The sequence below is a fragment of the Trichosurus vulpecula genome, chromosome 6, assembly GCF_011100635.1.
Source record: "Trichosurus vulpecula isolate mTriVul1 chromosome 6, mTriVul1.pri, whole genome shotgun sequence".
Classification (NCBI taxonomy): domain Eukaryota; kingdom Metazoa; phylum Chordata; class Mammalia; order Diprotodontia; family Phalangeridae; genus Trichosurus; species Trichosurus vulpecula.
In genome coordinates, this window is record NC_050578.1 from 41,181,241 (window position 1) to 41,205,608 (window position 24,368).

A 24,368-nucleotide genomic window follows, 5' to 3' on the forward strand; every position below is an offset into this window, starting at 1 on the left:
TTTCTGCCTTATAAATCTATGACAAAAATGTCATAATTAAGATTTTACTTATGCTACTCATCAGATTATTTGTCATTGCTTGTCTGCCAATGTTTTAGGCTGTAAAAACACAGATAGTAAATTCTTTGGGTAAAAGACAAACTTAACTAATAATGTTTTCTTGAATCTCCTAGTCACCATGTGAAATCATCACTTTCAGACACCTAACATGGCTTTGGGGATAATGTCTCCCTTCTTACTACTGGAATCATAAACTTCAGTATGAAATAAAATAATGCCAAAATACCTAGAGCTCTAAAGGATGAACAGTCCAGAATCTTATTAAAACAAAAATGTCACTATTCCTTCTGTAGTCTTTTCACTTTTGAGAAACTAACCATACATTTCCCAGAAACTGAGTAAATATTTCCATGTAATCTATTCAGTCTACATTTCCCAGGAGAACCTCTACCAGCTCCCAAGCTGACCAGCGGTATCTCCTGGGTAAATCCAAAAAGCGTCTGTCAGAAGAAGGAAGTCAGTGTCCTTTGGAAACTACACAAGAGCGCTTTCTGAACAGCAGGACAGGTTGTGGAGAGTACAGTAATTGCTTAATAAATGCTTGTTAACTTAGATATGGACTATACATTTACTGCTGGTAACTAAGTTATCCAATCACAGGTTAATTGGTATTGATGGTTACGTTCTGATAGTTTTAAAATGCCAACCATCCTTATAGCAAATTAACAATAAAGTATCACTAGTTATAACCCACTATAATTATCCAGTCTTTGATCCTAGAGACCACTCTGTACCCCCTGCTCAGGTGAGGAAGGAAACACATTTCTACTATTTACAACAGAATGGCGACACCTAGCAGCACCAGAACTGATTAACATATTAACCAAAAAATTTATATTTGGTTAATGTTTTAGCCAAAGCCAGACATCTCTAGTTAAAAGAGAACCTAGTAATAAGTGAATCCTCTTGGGGATTTTTTTTTTGTGAAGGAGGTGGGGGGAGGAGGAGAATGAGGACAGTTTTGAAATCTCTTCCACATGCTGTACCCAGTAAGTCCTCTGCACCTTACCTTCTTAAAGAATTTGCCTGGGGCACTCCACATGGACTCACCCAGGGTGACACAATCATTCTGTGTCAGAGGCTGGATTTGAATCCCAGTCTTTTTGACTTCAAGGCTTCTGTGAATCACTTAAAATCAACACCTCCTGGTAGTTTTGAGGGCACTAAGAGCTTATTATCAGGACAGGATCTCCTAGAAAATTTCCTTTCATATAGAAGGATACAGCTATTGCCCCCAAGGCTATGACTTAGCAAAGGGTTTTTTTTTTCTTTAGCTTTCTGGTACCAGGTTCTCCTTTCAGGAAGCAAATACTGTATCTGCTCATTTCCAAAGACAGGTGGGGGCCCAGTGCCTAAGATTCCTGCGCCATCTCTCTCTCTCTCTCTCTCTCTCTCTCTCTCACACACACACACACACGCACGCACGCACGCACGCACACACTTCCGAAGTCCAACAGTACTTTAAAGACAACAAATTGTAAGTTAATAATCTTTGACCACTTTTATAGAAACTGACAATGCGTTGTATCAATTCTTTAAACGCCAGGCCCATGGACTATCAATCTATCTATTCCCCACCTGTGTACTTTATCCCAGCTGAGCTGCACTGTTATTTTCTACTGATATAATAAGATTCAAGGATCTCCTTGAAAGAGATTTCTGGAAAGTCTTGCCTATGATGACTGCTGCACTGCATGAGCATGTTATTACATCCTGCCAAAGTGGTTATTAGCAAGAATAACTAGAGAAGAGGAAGGAAAGAAAAGAGTTCTGTTAGTTTTGGAGCCACAATAACCCATCTAATGACTACAAATGGCATAATGAGATGGATGATAGCCAGAGCAACAGCAGAACCGGCAAATACGATTTCACAGTCTCCCAATGGCTGGTCTCTACTGTTGCTTCCACTGCCTTGAAAGAAAATATCATTTCATTTCCTTCTGCTAGGGAGGGATGGAGAGCCTGGGTAGGAAAGGAGGTAGCCTTGTAAAGCCACAAATGCAGGAAGGCTGAAACAAATGGGCAAATCAGAGAATCAATGAATTTGGGGCAGCCACAGTCCTTAAAAATCACTTAATCCAAGCCTGGAGCTTAGTGTTATTTTTAAGCACCTATCACTGACCCTGATAAACAAAAAATGCCATTGTCTTACCACTTATGAACAAAACTGTGAGCAAGCCTGAGGGACACGGTGCAGTTCTGCCAATTGACTTATCACACCCTTCAACAGGGCCAGCATCCAGAATTTCTGTGATGAATGTCAAGCTCGTCTTCAGCACCCAATCACATTCCCTTCCACTGTCTTTCTCCCTATTGGGCAGAGTATAGCTCAGGTGCATAGTGCTTCCATGCATTTATCAACCTCCCTGTTTCCTTGTGACCCCATGTGGAAAAACTAACAGAACAGAAAAAGAAACCCCCCCCCCAAGCCCTCTGGAATTACTGTAAAATCTGCCAAGTTCATTAATAACAAAACTTATTAGCAAAAGGTATGAATGTGCATTACCAATGATGTGATTTCAGGAAGATCAAATAAGAGGAGAGAAGGAAAGGGAATGAGCATTTATAAAGTACCTACTACATGCCGGGCACAATGCTTTACAAATATGACCTCATTTGATTAACAGGACTCAGGAAAATTTCAACCACTTCATGATTAATTATACAGACCAACTTAAACCTTCAATCCTGATCTCTGTTGTCAAAATAAATGCCAGACTATTTTTCAACCAGAGAGAACTTTGTGAGGTTATCATAATAATAGGCTCCCACAGACCATATAGCATTTCTGTTTAATCATTAATAGAAAGACCAGGAGGTATATGTAGATGAGGACAATATTCAGCAAATACTGTTTAGTAATATTGCCAAGCAGGAAGGTATAGTTTGCATTATCAATAAGGTGATAACAGGAGGTTTAGGATGGGGGATGGGAAGGAATAAGTGTTAAGAGAAGGAGATCATGGGGAAAAAAATGAGGCTCCCAACTGAGCAGTTTAGCTAGAATGTGTTACATTTATGTTTCCATCTTTAAATCCCATTAAATCATATTAGCAACTAATAATTCTGTACAATAATTTGGAAATGGAGCAGTCTTGATTGGAAAGGTCTTCATTTCTCAGATCAGTTGTGCTGGCAAATCAGCTGGAGCACTGTGCCCAAATTCCCATCTGGATTCTTGATTCTCTGGATGTTTCACAGGATCACAGATTTCAAATTGGTATGGATCTCAGAGATCATCCCATCTAACCTTTTTCTTTTACAAATGAGAAAAGCAAGGCCCAGAGCAGTAAAGTCATCTGCCAAAGGTCACATAAGTAAGTAGTGTAACCCAGCATTCAAACCCAGGCCTTCTGACTCCAAATCCCAGCTCCTTTCCACTGTGCCACATTCAACCTAGAGCTAATGCATGAATTCTTATCTATAACATCCCTGGTAAGTGATAATCTTGTCTTGGGTTAAAGGCCTCAGAGACAGGAACACTGACATTCTGGTAGAGTACATTTAATGCATTTTGGGATACCTCTAATTGTTAGGAAGCTTTCCCTTACTGAGCAGAAATCTTCATGTCTATTATAACTGCTACCCAATGGTCCTGGTTGAGCAGTTAGAAACTATAAGAAATATGATCCTTCCAAACTAGGACCTCCTCAGGCACAGGGATGGTCCTTTTGTCTTTCTTTGTATCCCTAAGCCTCAGCACAGTGCCTGGCTTGTAGAAGGCATTTAATAAATTTTTATTGAGTTGTTGACTTCTATAAAATAACTATTTAAATACTATGTAATAATTCTTATTTATGATAACTCTATATATTAACTCTTTTAAATAACCTGAAGTTATCTTTCTGTCCACCCTAAACCTGACCTCTAACCCAAATACACCAAGTTGCTTCAACCAGTCTTCAAATGGCACAGTTAGTTCATTAACAGTTATGATGCCAACGACACCAAAGTCTACCCCAAATATAGTGTAACTAATTTCCAATTTCCCAAGTTAACAAAACTGAGTACACCAAAGCCTCATTTGAGTTACTGTCAGATGTCTGACCCAATTAGAACGTAATCTCCTGGAAGACAGGGGCAGCTCTTTGTCTTAGCACTTAGGCCAGTGCTGCACAAAGTTAATAAATTAAATTAAACTGAAATGTATTTTTTACAAAAGGTTCATGAATAGGAAACCCATAAGTGGTTATTAAAATAAGCTAGCATAAACCTGATCTCTAGGACAGGGGTTCTTAACCTGGGGAACTAAGTGTGAATTTGTTTTTAAAAATATTCTGATAACTGTATTTCAACATTAGTTTCCCTTTATAATTCTATCCATTTTATTTTATGCATTTAAAAACATTATTCTCAAAAAGGGGTCCAAAGGCTTCACCACACAAAAATGGTTAAGAGTTTCTGCTCTAGACTGATCTTAGAGAGAAAAGCCACGGCTTTGCCACGCACATCCCTTTTGGTTGTTGCTGGCAACCAAACGTGGAACCTCTTAGGACCACGTATCTGCCCTAGGACAGAAACACTTAAGTTTCATTAACTGTAACAAATAATGATTTCTTCAAGTTACAAAAATAAGATATATAATGAAACTTTTCAAGTTTTGCATTCTAATCACTGGAACCTGTGGTTTCACTGTTACAGGGAAATTCCCAATGGTGAAACTTAAGTTGGCAGTTTCACTATACTAAAACATAAAAATTGTCTTGGATTTGATTATTACCTCTTGAAGGTTGATTGAATTATCTTCATTCTTTTGATTATTTTACCTCTTAGATCTGGTAGTTCCCTCATTCTAGAACCCACTCAATAGACTGAGGGCTAGAAGGGGCCTTAAAGAACATTTCGTAGAACCCTCTCAAAAGGCAATACAAGAATTTGAAACTTCTGACTCAGTGTGCTACCTTCACTGTAAGTGTCAAACTCAAATAGAAACTGATCCCTGTAGTTTTGCGGGTTACCTGTAGCCCTCTGGCCATGAGTTTGAAACCTCAGCACCACCCTACTGAGGGCTCCTCTCCCTATGAACTGGCCCCTTCCCCGTTGCCCACAAATATGTTCAAGTCTTTCAAAAGCAAAAATAAATGTAATATTCTCTTGACCCTGTTGTATTCTCAAGATAAAGAATGATATCCTTCTTCCATTTCACTGGGGAATTTCTAAAAAAAAAAGTAGTCTATATTTATCGTCTCCACATCTTTATGAGACTTAACTCACTCCTCAATTCCTTGCACTCTGACTCTCCTGCTTCCTTGTATCTGCATTCCCAACACTAAACACAATGCCTGGCATACAGTAAACAACAAATGTTTCATCAATTAGTTACACATACTAGCTATTCCCAGAACTGGATATGCTATTTCCAAACTCTGTACATTTTCTAAAAACCTCATTCACTTCTCCCTAAACCTAATCTTTCAAAATCCTTTTTCCTCCAAGGCACAATTCAAGTGTCACCTTCTTCACAAAATGTCTGATTCCCTTAGCTGACTGCACTCCTGCCCCTCAAATCCTCCTTAGATAATATATAGATCTCCTCCACCCATCCCCATCATTTTGCCTTGTATTACCCTGAATACATTTCATAGTCAAATTCCACCCTAAATGAAACATATGCTCCATCAAGCTGAGGATGATCATTTTGTAAAAGTTTAATCCTACAAGCTTGAGCCCACTCAAACCTACTCAAGAGAGACAACTATTAAATTTCAATAAACACTTCAGAAATCATAAAATTGTACAAATCAGGGCTTGATTAGTTTTGATGAGTGTTTACAATTAAAAAAAAGAGATAAAATGGAATAATGTAAATCAAACTTCAAAAGCATATCTTGTGCACATTTTTCAATGTCTACACACACACACACACACACATTCCCCCCCAGTAGGCCAGCTGTCCAACATTTTCCAGCATACCTCTTTTGTACCTATGATAAGAAAGTATTCTGCAACATTCCACTTTCCATAGTGTCTCAGAGGTACTGAGAGCTTAAAATGACTTGCTCAGAAACCCAGTGCCAAGATGTCAGCAGCAGGGCTTGGACTTGGATCTTCCTGACCGTGAGGCCCCTTCTCTATCCACTATAGCACACTGCCTATCACCTTGAAAAAGAATGGTTTTTTCACATTTATTTGTTTAATCAAATTGTCTGGGGGCTATCTCTGCTTAACTGTAACAGTTGTTTCTTCAAAAAGAATGGCATAATGTGCCATGCATTACTCCCAGATTTTATATTGTTCCAGACTCTCATATTTCTCATATATTGCTAATAAGCCACAAATATTTGTTTGGTTTTTGTATTTCCAAAAACATCAAAAGCCAGATGGCAATACCCTGGATAGCCAAGATGCAACTTATATCTTTTTTTTTAACATTTAATTTTTATTTTTTAATTACATGCAAACAAAAATCTTAAGTTTTTTTTTTTAATTTATGTCCCATATTCTCTCCCTCTCTTTCCTTCCACCTCCTTGAGAGAGCAATCTGATGTATCTTACTTATATTTAACCTCCCCCTGCCCCCATCGAGGTAATCCCAGGCACCTGGGAGGAGATATTATCTTTGATGCTTTCAACTTTCCCTGACCTCCCACCTACAATCAACTGCCAAGTCTTGATGACTCATTTTATGAGTCCAATAAGCTCTAGAATATACCCCCTAATTCAGGTCATAATTACTTCTTATTTTTACTATGACAACAGCCTCATCACTGGCCTCCCTTTGTCTCTGCTCTCTCCAATCCACCTTTCATACAACTGTCAGCATAATCTTAGGATCATGTTACTTTCAACTTTTAAACTGGGGACAATGTTGCTTGGGGGCAATAACTGGAGACCAGCTGTGGCTTGAGTTGGGGGAGGGAATCTGAGTGAGCACACAGGCAGCCCCCCCTCCACACACACACCCCTAAGCAGTATCCATCCAATTATGACATTCCCCCTTTATTACATGAGTTTTCACTTGGCCAGGCCTTCCAGCCAATCTAGCACATGGCAGAGCCTCAAATTACACAACTGCCTCATTCAGCAGAGGGACATGTGCAAGGCAGCTATGAATAAAGGCCCTTAGGTGGATTCTGTGAAGCTCTATGCTGTCTATACTTGGTTTTGAAACTGCCATTGATTACGGATCACAATTATCCCTTTCAATTTCTCATTGAGGCATTCTAGAAAACATTTTTAAGAATCTTCCATACCACCAGTCCTCAAAAAATTGACCTTTATAGTACAAAAAAATTACCGTAGAATTCAGCAAACCTTACTTCTGGTAGTGGGCTGGCTGGCTTGGTCAGGATTCCTCCAACATAAACAACATTAGGCAGAGTGGGTCTTGGGAACTCCAGCGCCATGTCTGTACACAACATCCACAAGCTGGTCTCCTGAACCAAATCATACATGGATCTCACCGGAAGCAGGTTGTACTTTTGCATTATTCTTTCATATTTTGGAAGAACCAGATAGCTGATCCCTATTCTGGAAATGAGGTAAACGCCGGTGTTTTTCATTCTGTCCAGAAAGGTCATATCATCCGTGAGAAGTGAGTTAAACTCTGGAACATAAGACAATGGCATGGGAGCCCCCACTTCAGCAGGATACCAAAGACCTGTGGAGAATACTGCATACTTCACCCCTAAAAGATGGGCTATAACAAATCCACACATCTCATTAGGGTCCACCAGCAGCAAATCAAATTTTTCTTTTTTCAGGCCCTGTATCAAAGCACTGTTGCCGACCATCATCTCACAGTTCTTAGAGTAGTGATGCAGTATGTCGAACAGTTCCATTACCGTAAATTTCCCAGAGAAAATATTCCGCATTTTGGACTGTAGGAAAGCATCTGAGGTGGTGCTGTTAAAGATCCCTGGATAGCGCTGGAGTCTGTAATGCTTAGATGGCATGATGTCTCTGCCTTCGGACAGGAGAAACACTGTCTGGTGGCCTCTCTCATGTAAGGCTGAGGCCAAGGTCTTGAAAATGTACATATGGCTTTCAAACATAATTGGCGGCACAACAATGATTTTGGCAGCCTTTGCTAGTCCAATAGCACTCCACAGGAGTACGAAAAATGGAGTGTAAGACTTCATAGCTGAAATGACAACCAGAAAATGACTTTAAAACAGTTTACAATTCTTCAGACTGTTTAGAATTTTCAAAATAAAATACTACACAATCATTTTTTTGACATTCCCAGTGAGATAACATTACAGATCAACTGACTGTTTTTTATCCCCTGAGGACATATGTTTTTAATCCCCTTATAAATGTTAACTTAATATTATATCTAATTAGCCTCATAAATTTGAACACAGCATTTATGACGGACAAAGCCATCATAAACTAAACCATTCCACCAGTTTGTAGGTGTCTTATACCAGTTTTGCACTTTGAAACCCCCCGGGCTATCCCTAAACACCCTTCAGGGATATGGAAATTCAAGACAAATGACATTTAAGGTTAAGTAACAAACATCACAATACCCCTCCCTCCACGAATAAATAAATATTTTAAATAATAAACAATTTTGTTCACTGTCACAGAGAATGTAAATGTTAATATGAGAAGGGAAATCCAAAACTTGTGATTCTTCAGATTCTTACTTTAGATTATTTCAAACGATTTACTTTTCAGATTATTTTCATATTATTCAGATAACGTATTCAGATTATTTCTAGCCTGTAGATCATCCTTCCACTCTTTATATTTAATCACTCCCTAATATTAAATCAACAGTTACAGCGCTAACTATTCTAATTTTGTAGGAACAAATTCTCAGAATAGGGATAGTGGGGGTCATACCCACAGGGAAAAGAGTTCACCTGTCATAATAACATTGTTTCTTCCATCCCCAAAGCTCTACCTACATTCAGAAGGTTTTCTACCCTGGGATAGAGATGAGATTTGTGATTTTATGAATACAGAGGCTCTCGGGTAAGAAAGAACACTGTTATACCAAAACAGATCGTAACTCTGAAGCCTTATAAGATTTTGCTCAGTGTACTACGAAGTGAAGTGACTTGCTCACAGATCACATAGCAGTCTATGTCAGAGGCAGGATTAGAATCCAGCTATTCTAGGTTTTGAGAACAGCTCTATCCACTATGCCAAGTTGGCTTTTTTTTTCCTCTAAAACTCACTATAATCACCACATACTTCTTTTCTCCTAATTGTTCTTAGTACCCTGGCATTTCCCCCTTTAACAGCTTCTGTCAATAAGTGCATAACTTGACATTCATCCAGGAGAAGCTGAATAACATGGCTACTGGTCACAACTCCTTCCAAATGTTCCTGGCTACATTCCATTTGAGGGCCTATCTCTGGCAAAGCCCAGGAGGGCAGTTCTCCACCTGGAAGGCCCTATTTTCCACACTATCACCTGATTCAGATTATATAAAAATGTCAAACATACCTTTGGCTACTTCTATAACAAATATCCTGTTCTCTCAACTTTGTAGCTACTGGCTCAAAGCTAAAATTGCTATTCATAAATCAGGACATATTAGTAACTATTAAACTTTAAACTTTTCTAACTGAGCGGATTCCTAGCACCTACATTCTGTGTTAGTTGTACTTTCTCTACATCGTAAAACTCAAAGCATGCTAGGAGACAATCAACAGCAGACATCTGACCAAGTTTTACAATATTAAGGCTTAAATGGTAATTGCATTTCACCTTAGGTTCTCACCCTCCACCAAAACCGCACCCCTGCACTCTGAGCTGTTCTCTTCATACCTCTCCCTGCAGAGCAGGAGCTGTACCCCTGGGGCTTGGGACTGAGAGGTGATCATCATCTCCCCTGGCCCAGAATCAGGGCTCCCCCAAGGCTGGCCACAGTTTTCTTCCATGTTTTGCCTTCACCAAACAGAATGCAAAGCTTCCTTAAGAGCTGTCTTGCTTACGCGTGTGTGTGTAAACATTTAATAAATACTTTATTCATTCAGATATGACACTGTACCTTTTATAGGAATTTTTAAAAATGGATGCTCCACACAGGGGCCTGCAGACAGGAAGAGCTGAGTTAAAATTAGCCTCAGACCCTAGCTGTGAGACCCTGGAAAAGTTACTTAACTTGTTTGCCTCAGTTTCCCCATCTGTAAAACAGGAATAATAATAGCACCCACCTCCCAGGGTTGCTGTGAGGATCCAATGAGATAATAATTGTAAAGCACTCAGCACGGTGCCTGGCACATAGTAAGCACTAAGTTAGCTATTATGTCAACACATTGTTTAAATATACATTTTGTTCATTAAAAACCACAGAGGTAGGCAAGTGGGACAATGGTACAAATAAGGTAGAGGGGGAAAAGGGGGGGAGCCAAAGGGGGAAAACCTTTTCATCACGCTCTTCTCTTCTTCCACTGCATGCTCTCAATCTCCCTGTACCCACCCTCTGACCCCCCTTCCCATTCCAGTAACAATGAAATTAGGGGATCCAAACAGTCACAACACTAACCTCAACAACAAAAGGGATGGAAGTAACAGTTACGTCAATAGCCACTGTCACCGTCAATACCACGCATTACTGCCTTCTCTGGCAGTGGTGCGCAGTGTCTGCCATCGCTGGGCTCTGCAAAAGTCTGCACAGACACTAGACAAACCTTATTCTACCTATCTCAGTACCACAGAGGAGAGAACATTAGATCTTAAAAATAATTAATAGATTAACAAGATTATTAGCAACTGTACCATTTCATTACATAAAAACAATAGTATAATTATATATATATAATATAAATAATATAACAACAGTAATAATAGCTACCATTTTGTAGTGCTTTAAAGTTTGCAAAATTCTTTACAAATATCATCTAATTTTAGATCTAATTATTAGATCTAAACATATTAGATCTAATTATCTAATTGTCCCTCACAATAACTATAGGAAGCAAGTGCTATAATTATCCCTTTTTTTACAGATGAAGAAACTAAGGCAAACAGAGGCTGAGGGCCTTGCCCATCCTAACTCCAAGTTCAGTGCTTTATCCACTGTACTAAGCTGATTAATTCCTTCTCCCCAAAGTATTTTTCTTAAGTATTTATTATCCTTTCAAAAATCTGCAAAAAGCCAAAGTAAATCATTACAAATTGGTTAATTTTAAACAAAAAATAAACAAATAATCCCCTTTAAACTCAAGGGAAGTTAGATGGCTCAGTAGATACAGCACTGGGCCTGGAGTCAGGAAGGCCTGAGTTCAAATTTTGCCTTAGACACTTGCTAGTTGTGTGACCCTGGGCAAGTCATTCTACCCTGCTTGCCTCAGTTTCCTGTTCTGTAAAATGAGCCAGAGAATGAAATCGCAAACCACTCCAGTATTTTTACCAAAAAAAACCCAAATTGAGTTATAAAGAATCAGATACAACTAAAACAACTTAACAAGAGACTCAAATTAGAATTAGTTGTACAGTCAGTCATGTTCCAAATTCCAATTTATTTTTTTACTCATTGGCTATATTCACTACTGGGTTTTCATTCCGATTCTAGAAAAATATGTTGATTAATGAGAAGTGCTAAAGATATTAGGGTTCTAAAATGTGGCACTAAAAGGCCACTAAGTGTAACTTTTGTTCTTTTAAAATAATATACACTTGATAATATTTGAATACCATACTGAAAATAGAATTAATGCGAGCTTTTCTAAATCTATTGTTTCCTTATAATATACCTTCAATGGATCTTTTTACTTAAAACCTGCAATTCACCTTTCCCTCTCCATCATGTCTTTTCCATGCATTCTTCTTAAGTCCTGAGTGAAGGTGGTGGGGATTTAGGAGGGGAGGGTCTACTCTCTCATAGGGAATACATTTTTTATTATATTTAATGTATGATGAAAGATAAAATTAGCAAGTTATCTTGTTAGGAAGGAAGAAAGGAGAAGAGGAGAAAAAGGAAAAAGGAAGGTGATAGGAATTGAAGAGGTATGTCTTCTCTTAAATTAAGGAAGCATTTTTAAACAAAGGCAAATGTAGCATTTTAAACAAATTAACTTTGATGATATTGGTATCCATCACAATACTCCATGCTTTTTTATTTTGCTAATTATTAGATAACTTAATGATGATGATGACAACTATAATTTTTGTAGCGCTTACTATGTGCAAGGCACTGTGCTAAGTGCTTTATAATTATTATCTCATTTGAGCCACAAAACAGGTCTGGGAAGAAAGAGCTATTTATTATTCCCATTTTACAGATAAAGAAACAGGCAAACAGAAGTTAAGTGACTTGCCAATGATCACACAGCTAGGAAGTGTCTGAGGCCAAATGTGAACTCAGATCTTTCTTTTTTTTTTCTTAAATTTATTTAACATATTTAGTTTTCAGCATTGATTTTCACAATAGTTTGAATTACAAATTTTCTCCCCATTTCTACCCTCCCACCCACTCCAAGATGGCGTATATTCTGGTTGCCCTGTGCCCCAGTCAACGCTCCCCTCTATCACCCCACTCCCCTCCCATTCCCTTTTCCCTTCCTTTCTTGTAGGGCAAGATAAATTTCTATGCCCCATTGTCTGTGTATCTTATTTTCTAGTTGCATGCAAAAACATTTTTGTTTGTTTTTGAACATCTGTTTTTAAAACTTTGAGTTCCAAATTCTCTCCCCTCTTCCCTTCCCACACACCCTCCCTAAGAAGTCAAGCAATTCAACATAGGCCACATGTGTATCATTATGTATAATCCTTTCACAATACTCATGTTGAGAAAGACTAACTATATTTTGCTCCTTCCCAACCCATCACCCTTTATTGAATTTTCTCCCTTGACCCTGTCCCCTTTCAAAGGTGTTTGTTTTTGACTGCCTCCACCCCCCATCAGCCCTCCCCTCCATCATCCCCCCCCATTTATTTTTATCTTCTTTCCTCTTCTTTCCTGTGGGGTAAGATTCCCAATTGGGTATGTATGGTATTCCCTCCTTAGGCCAAATCTGATGAGAGCAATGTTCACTCATTCCCCCTTCATCCGCCCTCTCCCCTCCTCCCACAGAACTGCTTGCTCTTGCCTCCTTTATGCGAGATAATCCACCCCATTCTATCTCTCCTTATCTCCCTCTCTCAGTATGTTCCTCTCTCATCCTTAATTTGATTTTATTTCTTTTAGATATCTTCCCTTCATCTTCACCTCACCCTGTGTCCACTCTTTCCCTCTCTCCCTCTCTCTCTCTCTCTCTCTCTCTCTCTCTCTCTCTCTCTCTCTCTCTCTATATATATATATATATATATACACACACACATATATATGCACACACATAGATATATACATACATACACATTCACCCATATATATACATAAACATATATGTATGCATATTCCCTTCAGCTACCCTAATACTGAGGTCTCATGAATCATACTCGTCATCTTTCCATGTAGGAATATCAACAAAACCGTTCACCTTTAGTAAGCCCCTTGCAATTTCTTTTTCTTGTTCTTTTTCTTGATTACCTTTTCATGTTTCTCTTGATTCTTGTGTTTGAAAGTCAAATTTTCTATTCAGTTCTGGTCTTTTCACTGAGAAAGCTTGAAAGTCCTCTATTTTATTGAAAATCCATATTTTGCCTTAGAGCATGATACTCAGTTTTGCTGGGTAGGTGATTCTTGGTTTTAATCCTAGCTCCATTGACCTCCGGAATATCGCATTCCAAGCCCTTCAATCTCTTAATGTAGAAGCTGCCAGATCTTGGGTCATTCTGATTGGGTTTCCACAATACTCAAATTGTTTCTTTCTGGCTGCTTGCAGTATTTTCTCCTTGATCTGGGAGCTCTGGAATTTGGCGACAATATTCCTGGGAGATTTCTTTTTGGGATCTATTTGAGGAGGCCATCGATGGATTCTTTCAATTTCTATTTTGCCCTGTGGCTCTAGAATATCAGGGCAGTTCTCCTTGATAATTTCTTGAAAGATGATATCTAGGCTCTTTTTTTGATCATGGCTTTCAGGTAGTCCAATAATTTTTAAATTCTCTCTCCTGGATCTATTTTCCAGGTCAGAGGTTTTTGCAAGGAGATATTTCACATTGTCTTCCATTTTTTCATTCCTTTGGTTCTGTTTTATATCTTCATTTCTCATAAAGTCACTAATTCCACTTGCTCCAATCTAATTTTTAAGGTAGTATTTTTTTCAGTGGTCTTTTGGACCTCCTTTTCCATTTGGCTAATTCTGCCTTTCAAGGCATTCTTCTCCTCATTGGCTTTTTGGAGCTCTTTTGCCATATGAGTTAGTCTGTTTTTTAAGGTGTTGTTTTCTTCAGTGTATTTTTCAGTATTTTTTTGGGTCTCCTTTAGTAAGTCATTGACTTGTTTTTCATGGTTTTCTCTCATCCTTCTCATTTCTCTTCCCAATTTTTCCTCTACTTCTCTAACTTGCTTTTCCAAATCATTTTTGAGCTCTTCCATGGCCTGGGACCAGTTCATGTTTTTCTTGGAGGTTTCTGTTGTAGGCTCTTTTATTAATTTCTTCTGTCTGTGTGTTTTGGTCTTCTTTGTCAGCAAAGAAAGAATGCAAAGTCTGAGACTGAATCTCGGTGCGTTTTCGCTGCCTGGCCATATTCCCAGCCAACTAACTTGACCTTTGAGTTTTTCAGTGGGGTATGACTGCTTGTAGACTACAGAGTTCTATATTCCACGTTTGGGGGGGGTAGGTGCCAGCTCTACCACACCAGCACTGCTCCTTCCCCAAGAACCCCCAACCCGAACTGGGCTTAGATCTTCAGCAGGCTCTGCACCCCTGCTCTGATCCGCCACTTAATTCCTCCCACCAGGTGGGCCTGGAGCCGGAAGCAGCAACAGCCATAGCTGCCCCACCTCTGCTGCCCCCGGGGCTGGAAGCGGAACCACGAACTCCTTCCACTCCCGCAGCTTTTCCCACTAACCTTCTCCGCAGTCTTTGGTGTTTGTGGGTTGAGAAGTCTGGTAACTGCCGCAGCTTACTGAATCAGGGCGCTAGGGCATGCTCTGCCCGGTTTCTGGTCTGGATGGTCCACGCCGCTCAGGCTGGGCTCTGCTCCACTCCGTTCCCAGCTCCCAGCTCCCAGCTCCCTGTGGGATAGACCTCACCCAGAGACCATCCAGACTGTCTTGGGCTGGAGCCCTGCTTCCCTCTGCTGTTTTGTGGGTTCTGCCGTTCTAGAATTGGTTCAGAGCCATTTTTTATAGGTTTTTGGAGGGACTCGGTACAGAGCTCACGCTATTCCCTGCTTACCAGTCGCCATCTTGGCTCCTGTTAACTCAGATCTTTCTGATTCCAGGCCTGGCACATAGCTAAAAATAAATTCTAAAGATTCTATTAGCATGTAGCCATGTTGGAGGCATTATTCTATCATCTCCGTTGAAGAAATAACTGAGAACTGTTCTTAGCTTTCATGAAAAAAAGATAACAAAAACACTCATGACATGCATTTGCTAATATTTGAACACTATATTGAAAATATAATTCCCATGTTTCCAAATCTTCCTAATTAATAAGCTCTATTTTATTGTATGTATCATCTTAAAGCTTTAATTCATTCAACAAGTATTTATTAGCTACCTATAAGCTAAGCATTACAAATAGAATTTGTAATAACAAAATAATTAACAACAATTAAATCCTCCCTGCTCTCAAGGAATCACATTCTTTTGAGGAAAACCACATGCACATAGCTAAGTAAATACAAAATATATGCAGCTTGAACGGGCAAGACCAGAGCAGCAGACAGAGGTTAGGCCAGGCTTCATGTCAAAGGTGGCCCTTGAGCAGGGCCTGGAAAGGATGCCACGCATTCTAATAAGAACATGACACCAGGCCTAGAAGAGACTGAGCATCATACAGTCTTCTCATTGAAGCACAAGCTGACCCATTTAGAGAGTATGGCAACAAGATTAATGTCCAGTTAATTTTCAGGTATGATGGAAAATTATATTACAAGTCATTTTGAGGGGGAGAGGAAGCAATGAGGAAAAGGAGGGGGAGGAAAAGGGAAACAAGAAGAAACTGGTACAAACAACATTTTTTTTAAATGAGGGTTTCAGTTAAAAGTTACCTGAGACCTATTTCTTCACAAACTAAGTAGGCCTACATATGCAAAGGCACAAATGTTTAAAAAAAGCAAGTTGACAATGATTTTTTTAAGGCTTATTTAAGTTTAATTATCCAATTTGAGTATACTGAATGAATTACTATATAATACTTACAATGCTTTCCTCTAATGTTTCCTTCATTTGGATAGAAATAGTCTACTTGCTGGTATCACTGTCTAATCCAGGGGTGGGGAACCTGGGGCCTTGAGGCCACATGTGGCCCTCTAGGTCCTCAAGTGCAGCTCTTGGACTGAATCCAAACTTCACAAAACAAATCCCCCTAATAAAAGGATGTGTTCTGTAAAACTTAAGGCTCAGTAAAATGCTGTAGCCACACTTAGGGACCTAGAAGGCCACATGTGGCTTTAAGGCTCCAAGTTCCCCACCCCTTCCCTACTCTTCTATCTCCTGTGCCAAAGACCCTGATCCTCCCCGCTATGCCTTACAATGGATGCTCACCAAGGACCCATCCTTGAATCCATTCTACCTACAATCTGTCTCTGTGTCTGCACACACACACACACACACACACACACACACACACACACACACACCCCTCCCTCCCTCATTCACCTCCATTCCATGGCCTTCAACACTACGATAAAGATTAACTTCTAAATGTTTATCTCCAGATGTAATCTTTTTTCTGAGCTTTACAGCCCTCATTACAAGATACTTCCACGTGACTCTCACCAGCATGTTAAATTTAATGTGTCCATAGGTAAACTCAGTATTTCCTCCCACCTCCCTCAAACATTTTCCTCATTTAAAAATTATCTTTGTTTAGGACACCTCCCAATTTCCCAAGCTTGCAATTCTAAAATTACCTTTGGTTGTCCCCTCTCCCCAAAGTCTCCTATTTAACTGCTGAACAGGGCCTATTATGTCCACCTCTGAAGTGTGTCTTGCATCCCTGCCCTCCTCTCTATCAAGATTCTCACCATTCTAGAAGATTCCTCCATACTGCTCACCAGACACCCTTCCTGCCTCCATGATTTCCCCATCCCAATCCATCTGCTACTACTGTTGTCAGAACAGACTGTTCCATATGGCAATGATTATTTCCCTTTTGGTATTAATGAATTTGCACCAAATTAATGTCTTTTGCTATTGCTCACCACCCCCCTTCACTCCTTTCAGGAATGTCTAAACAAATTACAGTATGAAAATGTAATGATATAGAGGATTGAGCTTTTAAGAAATCAAGGAATGCTTCAGAGAAACCTAGGAGATTTGCATGCACTGATGCAGAATGAAATGAACAGAACCAGGAATACAATATATACTGTAACAATATTGTTTTTTTTAAAAAAAGCAATTTTGAAAGACTTAAGAACACTCAATAATGCAAGGATAAATCATGATTCCAGAGGACTTATGAAAAAATGTTGTTCAACTCTTGACAGAGAAGTGATAGACTAATTACGAGGAATGGGACAGAAATTTTTGGTCATGGCCAATGTTATATTTGTTTTGCTTAACAATTCTTAAATACTACAAGATGTTTTCGTTCTCTCTCTCCCTCTCCCCCCCCCGCCCCCATCTCCTTCTTTCTTCCTCTGTCTCCCTTTTCTCCACTCCCTTTTTCTGTCCCAACCCTTCCTCAGGGTGAAAGGGAGAAAGATAAATAATTAATAGTTTTATTTTTTAATTAAAGATCTAGGACTTAACAGTTACTATGTCTAAAAATAGGGATAACTAGTTATAAATGTATACTCCTTTGGGCTTGTTCATGCTTAAAATTAAGTGAATTAATTATTTTTCAAATAAATAAAAATTTAAAACAGGAAAAAATGCCACCTCCTCTAAGAGCCACCCCCCTCAAATGTCATATAATACTTTGTGGTCTAGCTTTTTAATGATCGTAACCATGTTGTTTTGTATATTTTCTACTTCTGCATGTGTCACATTCTCCTACAAGATTTTAAATTTCTTGAGAACAATATCATATTTAAATGTTATGTCTTTCCCAACAGCTTAGCGCAGAGCTCTGTATGAGGTAAATGCAGATTTTTAAAGCATTTACTTAAGTATCATGATAAGGTGATCCTGAAGAACGTTATCTAGTTAAAAAAATAATAACAGTAGCATTTACATATCACTTTGAGGTTTGAAAAATATGGTACATATATCATCTCATTTAATCCTCACAACCACTGTTTCTCTTTGGAACAGCAACCGTGAGGGTCTTCCTCTCCCAGCTTGACTTTTTTTTTCAAATTAAAGGGGCCATCCTGAGACTCACTTCTTAAAGAGGCCTATTCATTGAATGGGCATTAGCTCACTCTAAGTGAGTACCTGAAAAGCCCTTAGCCTAAAAGGGCCAGGGTCTCCCATTACATTCTGGGTCATCTCCACTCTTCCTGATGAGTTATCTGGTCAAAAGAGCCAGATGGCTCTGGAGGAGAAAGTGAGGCTGGTGACCTTGCACAGCCCTCTCTCATTCAAATCAAAGTCAACTGAAAGTCATGTCATCATTTCCCTGATGTCATGGTCCTCTTCGAAAATGAAGGACAAACACAACCACCTTGGTAGTTTATTATCCCATTTTATAGATGAGGAAACTGATTTCAAGTGCAGCACTCTTATTAACTGCATCATCCAACTACCTTATAACTGGTAAAATAAGTTACCAAAGAAGCTAAATATTTGTCTTTATGGTTCCTCCGTACTCCAAGATGCATAAGTGGGCTTTACAACAGAACTTACGAAACTATCCATACGTTTGCTTTTCTAACTACACAAACGAAGTAGGATGGCGGGGCGGGGGGGGGGGGGGGTACACTGCCCTTTCCTTCCCATAACTCCAGAGACAGCAAATTGGATTGCTGCAGGATGACTGGTTTTATACATCAGGTTTATTATTGACTCCAGTTAACTGGACACGGAGGGGGCTGTAAAGGTTAAGTATGTTTTAATGACTAATCGGATGACTAAACAAAAACTATTTTAAAGGTCTTGAATTCCTGAAACATGCTTTTGGGAAACAGTCCTGAAATCTGATTAATGAGGCTTGAGTAGGGTTTGTCTCAGATACACGAATCTGAAACCAATGAACAAATCAATCCCATAGGAAATGTATCTAATTTTAGGGTTAGGTTTGTGATTATATAGTATCCTGAAGCCAAGATGCCTTCCAATACTGTAAGTTGGCCTGGAAAGTGAGGCCACCTATATCTGAGAGAGAGAGAGAGGGAGAGGGAGAGAGAGAGAGAGAGAGAGAGTGTGTGTGTGTGTGTGTGTGTGTGTGTGTGTGTTGATGATTCCCCAAAAGGCCCACCTTCTGCTAAATCTGAGTCTAGAGAATCTGAGATCATAAGACTTGGAGCAGGAAAGTATTATAGAAAATATCTCATCCAATTGCCTCTTTTAATGTATGAGGAAACTACAGCTCAGAGGAGTTTAACAACTTACTCAAGGTTACACAAGTAGTGATTTCAGGACTGTTGGCCACAAAGGAAGTAGTAAGTAGCAAAGTCAAGATACTGACCCAGGTGTTCTGACATCAGAACCAGGTTCCCCCTCCTCTTCACTCTACCACATTGTTGTGAAGTTCAAATATTACCTTTGGAAATACCAGGAAACGGAGGAAGAGGGGAAACTCATACAAAAGAAAAAGGCACAAGAATTTTTCATTTAGGATAGCCTGATTTCAACACTTAAAATTCTCTCTCCACTGATAATCTAGCAGACTGCCTAAAACAATGGTGGCCACTTCATTAAGATCTGTTGAATTGATTTCAATGAGTACACAATAAGTCTGTAGGTTGGAACGTTTAAAGGCTACAATGATTAAATCTAGTCCACAGTAAATGATGGAACCTTTCTCCAAAATGCTGCATGATTAAATATTTTTCAGTTTCTAGGTGAGTAGAGAAGCAGCCAGGTGTTCTGGGGACTGTGGACAAAAGGACTGGAGTCAGGACAATAAATGGAGTTTATGGCATAAGGCAGCCCTTTCTCAGCCTGAGGTGCTACGCTATACAGCTTTCAAAAGGAGATGGGTTAAGAAAAACAAATATTTACAACAAAATAAAATCAACATCAGAATGTAAAATGCTAGGGCCACCTGAGGTATATGTTCTGCACAATGCTGCTATATAAAGATGTCAGTCGTGGTAACCCAGAGGCCAAGGTGTGGGGGCAGGTTCTTGATGCTAATTAAACAACTTCCACTATCCTTGAATTGAGGTTTACACTAACAACGACTTTTTTGCATACATCATCTTGATTAGCAGAACAACTCAGATGAGGAGCATTACTATCATTTTCTCAGTCCTTGTCTCTCTTAACATTTCTACAGATCAATATCTATTTTGCACCATTATGGGCCAGGCACTGGGCTAGGTGCTGAATTACAAGTACAAAGAATGAAAAGAAAAATCTGATTTGCATTCTAAATGGGAAGATGAAAAGTCCAAATAAAAATAGAAAAAGTATAAAGTTAGTATATATGAAGAAAGAAAAAATCCGACTTACATTCTAAAAGGCTCGAGATAAAAAGTCCATATGAAAAGCAAAAAGCTAGCACAGAAAGTTCATATTTACACTGACAATGTAGTAAATATAAGGTAATTTGGGAGGAGGGCATTAGCTGTTAGAGGGATTACAAAAGGTTTCATGCAGAAGACACCTAAGCTCTGTGTGTGTGTGTGTGTGTGTGTGTGTGTGTGTACCCTGACCTCCTACCTACCTACCTATATGACCACTCCTTTTCTGTGTCCTTTGCTGATTTACCCACCATCACGCCCCCCCCCCCCACACGTCTTTCTTTCTCACCTGAATGGTGATGACTGTTAAACCCATGGGAGCTGATAAGGTTACCAAGAGAGAAGATGGCCCAAGTCAGGTAAATACCTACAGTTAAGGGCAAAGGAGCCTGAAAAGAAGTAGTTAGACACATAAGGGGCAAACTAGGAGAAAAGAGTATCGCAAAGATTCAGAAAAACAGCGGGCATCCAGGATGAGGAGTCCAACATCATCCAGTGTAGCAGACAAGTTGAAAAGGATTGAGACTGGAAAAAAATCATTAGATTTGGAATTGGTCATTTGAGAAAAGCAGTTTTTCAGTTGAGCAATGAGGTCATAAGCCAAATTACAAATCAAGTCAAGCTAGCAAGCATTTGTTCCCACAGGCATTGTGCTAAGTGGGGGTGGTTCAAAAAAGGCAAACAACAGTCCCTGACCTCAAAGAGCATAGGGAGCAGGGAGAGCCACCCATGCAAACAACTATGCACATACAAGATAAGACACAGGATGTACTTTTAAAGGGAAGGCATTAGGATTAGGGAGGACCAGAAAAGACTTCTTATAGAACATGGGACTTTAGCTGGAGGGAGATATTATGGGGACTAGAGAGTCCCAGGCGTGAGAGACAACCAGGGTAAGTGCCTGGAATTGGTGGGTTGGTGGGTGTGAGAAACAGCAAGGATGAGAAAAGGTGAAGAGGAATACTGTAAGGAAACTAGAAAGGTCAGAAGGGGACACATCATCAAGGTCTTTAAAAGCCATCTAGAGGATGGTGAGGAGACAATGAGAGGAAAGGAACTGGAGTCACTGAATGCAGGCAACTTTTTTTTAAAGGATTTTGGCTAAGAAAGGGAGAAGTCCAGGATGATAATTTGAGGGGATAGTAGGATCTAGTGAAGTTTTTTTTTAAAGGATGGGTGAGATTTGGGAAAATTTGAAAGCAATAGGAAAGGAGCAAATTGAAAGGGAGAGGTGGAAGACTTGGGAGGAATTATTGAGCATAGTCTGCTGGAAAAGATGAGAGAGGATCAGATCAAATTTACATAACAGGGGGAGAGGTGATCTTATCAAAGAGAATATCTAACTCTTTGTCAAAGACTGGGGTGGAAAGAGGGAGATGATGTCAAGAGAAACGTCTGAAATGAAGAGAACTGGAGAAGAGAAAGCTCACATCTAATGGTAAAAAGTAGGGAGAAAAACTGAGAAGGGAATGAGGGAAGGGGAAGGGGATTCAGAAGGGAAGATTAGGTTTGGAATAGCTTCAGTAGGGAAAGATACCAGGAATCGGTCAAGAATAATAAAACGCCCCAGCAACAGTGAGAGTCCAGTTAAGGTTGCATAATATAAAGTCAATGTGGCTGAGAGACTGCCTCCAGGTTTGTTCATAGAAATATCCAGGAAAATCCAGGGCTGGGGTTTGGCAAGAGTGGTAACAGGACAAGGAAACAAGAAATTCAAGAACAGAGGACAGTGTGGATTTAAAATAGCTATCTATTGAGCTTAGGTTGGAGAAGAAGGAAAGTGAAATCACAGCAGGACTTGAGAAAATACAGAGAGGTAGAAAGAATGGAGGTTTTGAGGAGGACAAAGAGCAGATAGAAAGGGGACCAGGTAGAGAACACTTTTGGGTAAAGGCAAGATCTTTAATTGTGGCCGAAGTGAAGAACTAGATCATGTGATTACCCAGGTCAAAGAGGTTGAGGAAATGGGAGGTTAAAGAGTTTGGGGGCACATCAAGTCCCCTAGTAAAAGGCCAGGGGATAAGGATTAAAGGCAGATGGTGAGTGAGGTGCTGTATTCCTCTGCTCCATTGTAGCACCACCACCACCACCACCAACTTCTTTGTTTCTTGAAATTTCCTCCTCTCTTAGTTTCTAAGACATCAAATTCTCTCCTAGTTCTCCTACTTCTCTGATTGATTCTCCTCTATTTCTTCTTCCCAGTACCTTGTGTGTTGAGGATGGGGGGATACTCTCTTAAGACCTCCTCTATTCATTGTTGATGGAGCTGTGAATTTGGAATTACGCAAATAAAGTGACTAAAACATCTATATCCTTTGAACCACAGATTCACAACTAGGCACATACTCCATTAATAAGAAAGCCTCCATGTGTACAAAAATATTTGTGGGAGTATTTTTTTAAGATGGCAAAGATTTGGGAACAAAGTAGATGCCCACTGACTGGGGAATATCTAAACAAACTGTAGCACATGAATGTAACGGAATATTGCTGTGGTGTAAGAAATGATTTGTGTAATGAACACAGAGAAACATGGAAAGATCTACATGAACTGATGTGGGATAAAGCAAGCAATCAAGAAAACAATACACATAACTATGACAATGTAAATGGAAAGATCAAAAGTCAATGCTATAAAATTATAAGGATAAGCATGGCTCAAAAGAAGAGATATAAGAAAATACTCCCACTTCACCCCTTTGCACAGGCAGGAAAGTCCATGAATGTTGAACACTACATATATTTTTGGACTTTCTTGATGTATTAGATAAGTTATGCCGGTTTTTTTCCTCTTCCCCTTTTTCTGATCTTTTTATAAAAAGTATGACCCAGGAAGATGGAAAGGAGAGATACTGGGGAAAGCTATGATGATGTTACAAAATAGATCGATAAAAATTTATTTTAAAACATAGATCAGCCTGGCTGTCCAGAAAGAAAAATAAATACTAGATAAAGAATTGTCCAAGCTGTGATAAGTAGCTGGATAACAAATCCCTAATGCAGGTTATATTGGTACATATAGCCTGAAAGACTTTACAGATAGACAATAGCACCGGTTCAGGACTGAACAAGAAAATGGACACAACAGTGCATTGTGGGAATTCAACAGTATTTTTCACGACCCTAAACTTCCTGCTTGAGAGAAAGGGATGTCTTTTTAGTATAAATCTTCCAGCAAGGCTGTGATTGTTCCAGTATGACTGTGAAGTCTGAAAAATTCAAATGGTGGGTGAACCAAAGAGGAATACAGAGACACATGGTAGGTGGTGAACAGGCTGTAATATATACCAAACAAAGAAATGTACAACAGAAATACAGTAATTGATGCGACCCACCAGCAGCTATGACCAGGAAAAGAGGTGAGCCAGGATATAGACAAAAATGAGAGATAAACAATAGACAAGCCCCATGCTCTACTGCAGTGGTGTCAAACTCAAATAGAAATGGCTCCCTGGGGCCTCAGGTTAACTTAGAAATACACAAATAAACATCAAATATGTTGTACTGTATTCTTTAAATTTTGTTAAATATTTCCCAGTTACATTTTAATATGATTTGAGACACCTGAGGCCCCCTGCTTGCTATGAGCTTGACACCTGTGTCTACTGGCATCCACGCAATGTCAAGAGCTACAGAGAATGGCTCCCAGAATGTGGTTGGTGTTGTCCTTTCTCAAAGAGGATCAAAATGGCATCACTATGCTAGAGTCAAGATTCAATGTGTCTGACTGTGGCTGATCAGACCAATATGAGCTCAGATTGCTCTACCACAG

General features: G+C 39.5%; 1 protein-coding gene across 1 annotated transcript in view; it reads right to left on the reverse strand.

Annotated features, from left to right (window-relative positions):
* The window catches only part of UGT8 (UDP glycosyltransferase 8), a 101,463-nt gene that overhangs the window by 52,726 nt on the left and 24,369 nt on the right, over positions 1–24,368 (reverse strand). The window contains exon 2 of the mRNA XM_036762508.1: positions 7,320–8,143. Within this exon, the coding sequence (XP_036618403.1) occupies positions 7,320–8,141 (822 nt within the window). The 5' untranslated portion in view covers positions 8,142–8,143. The remainder of the gene's footprint in view (positions 1–7,319; positions 8,144–24,368) is intronic.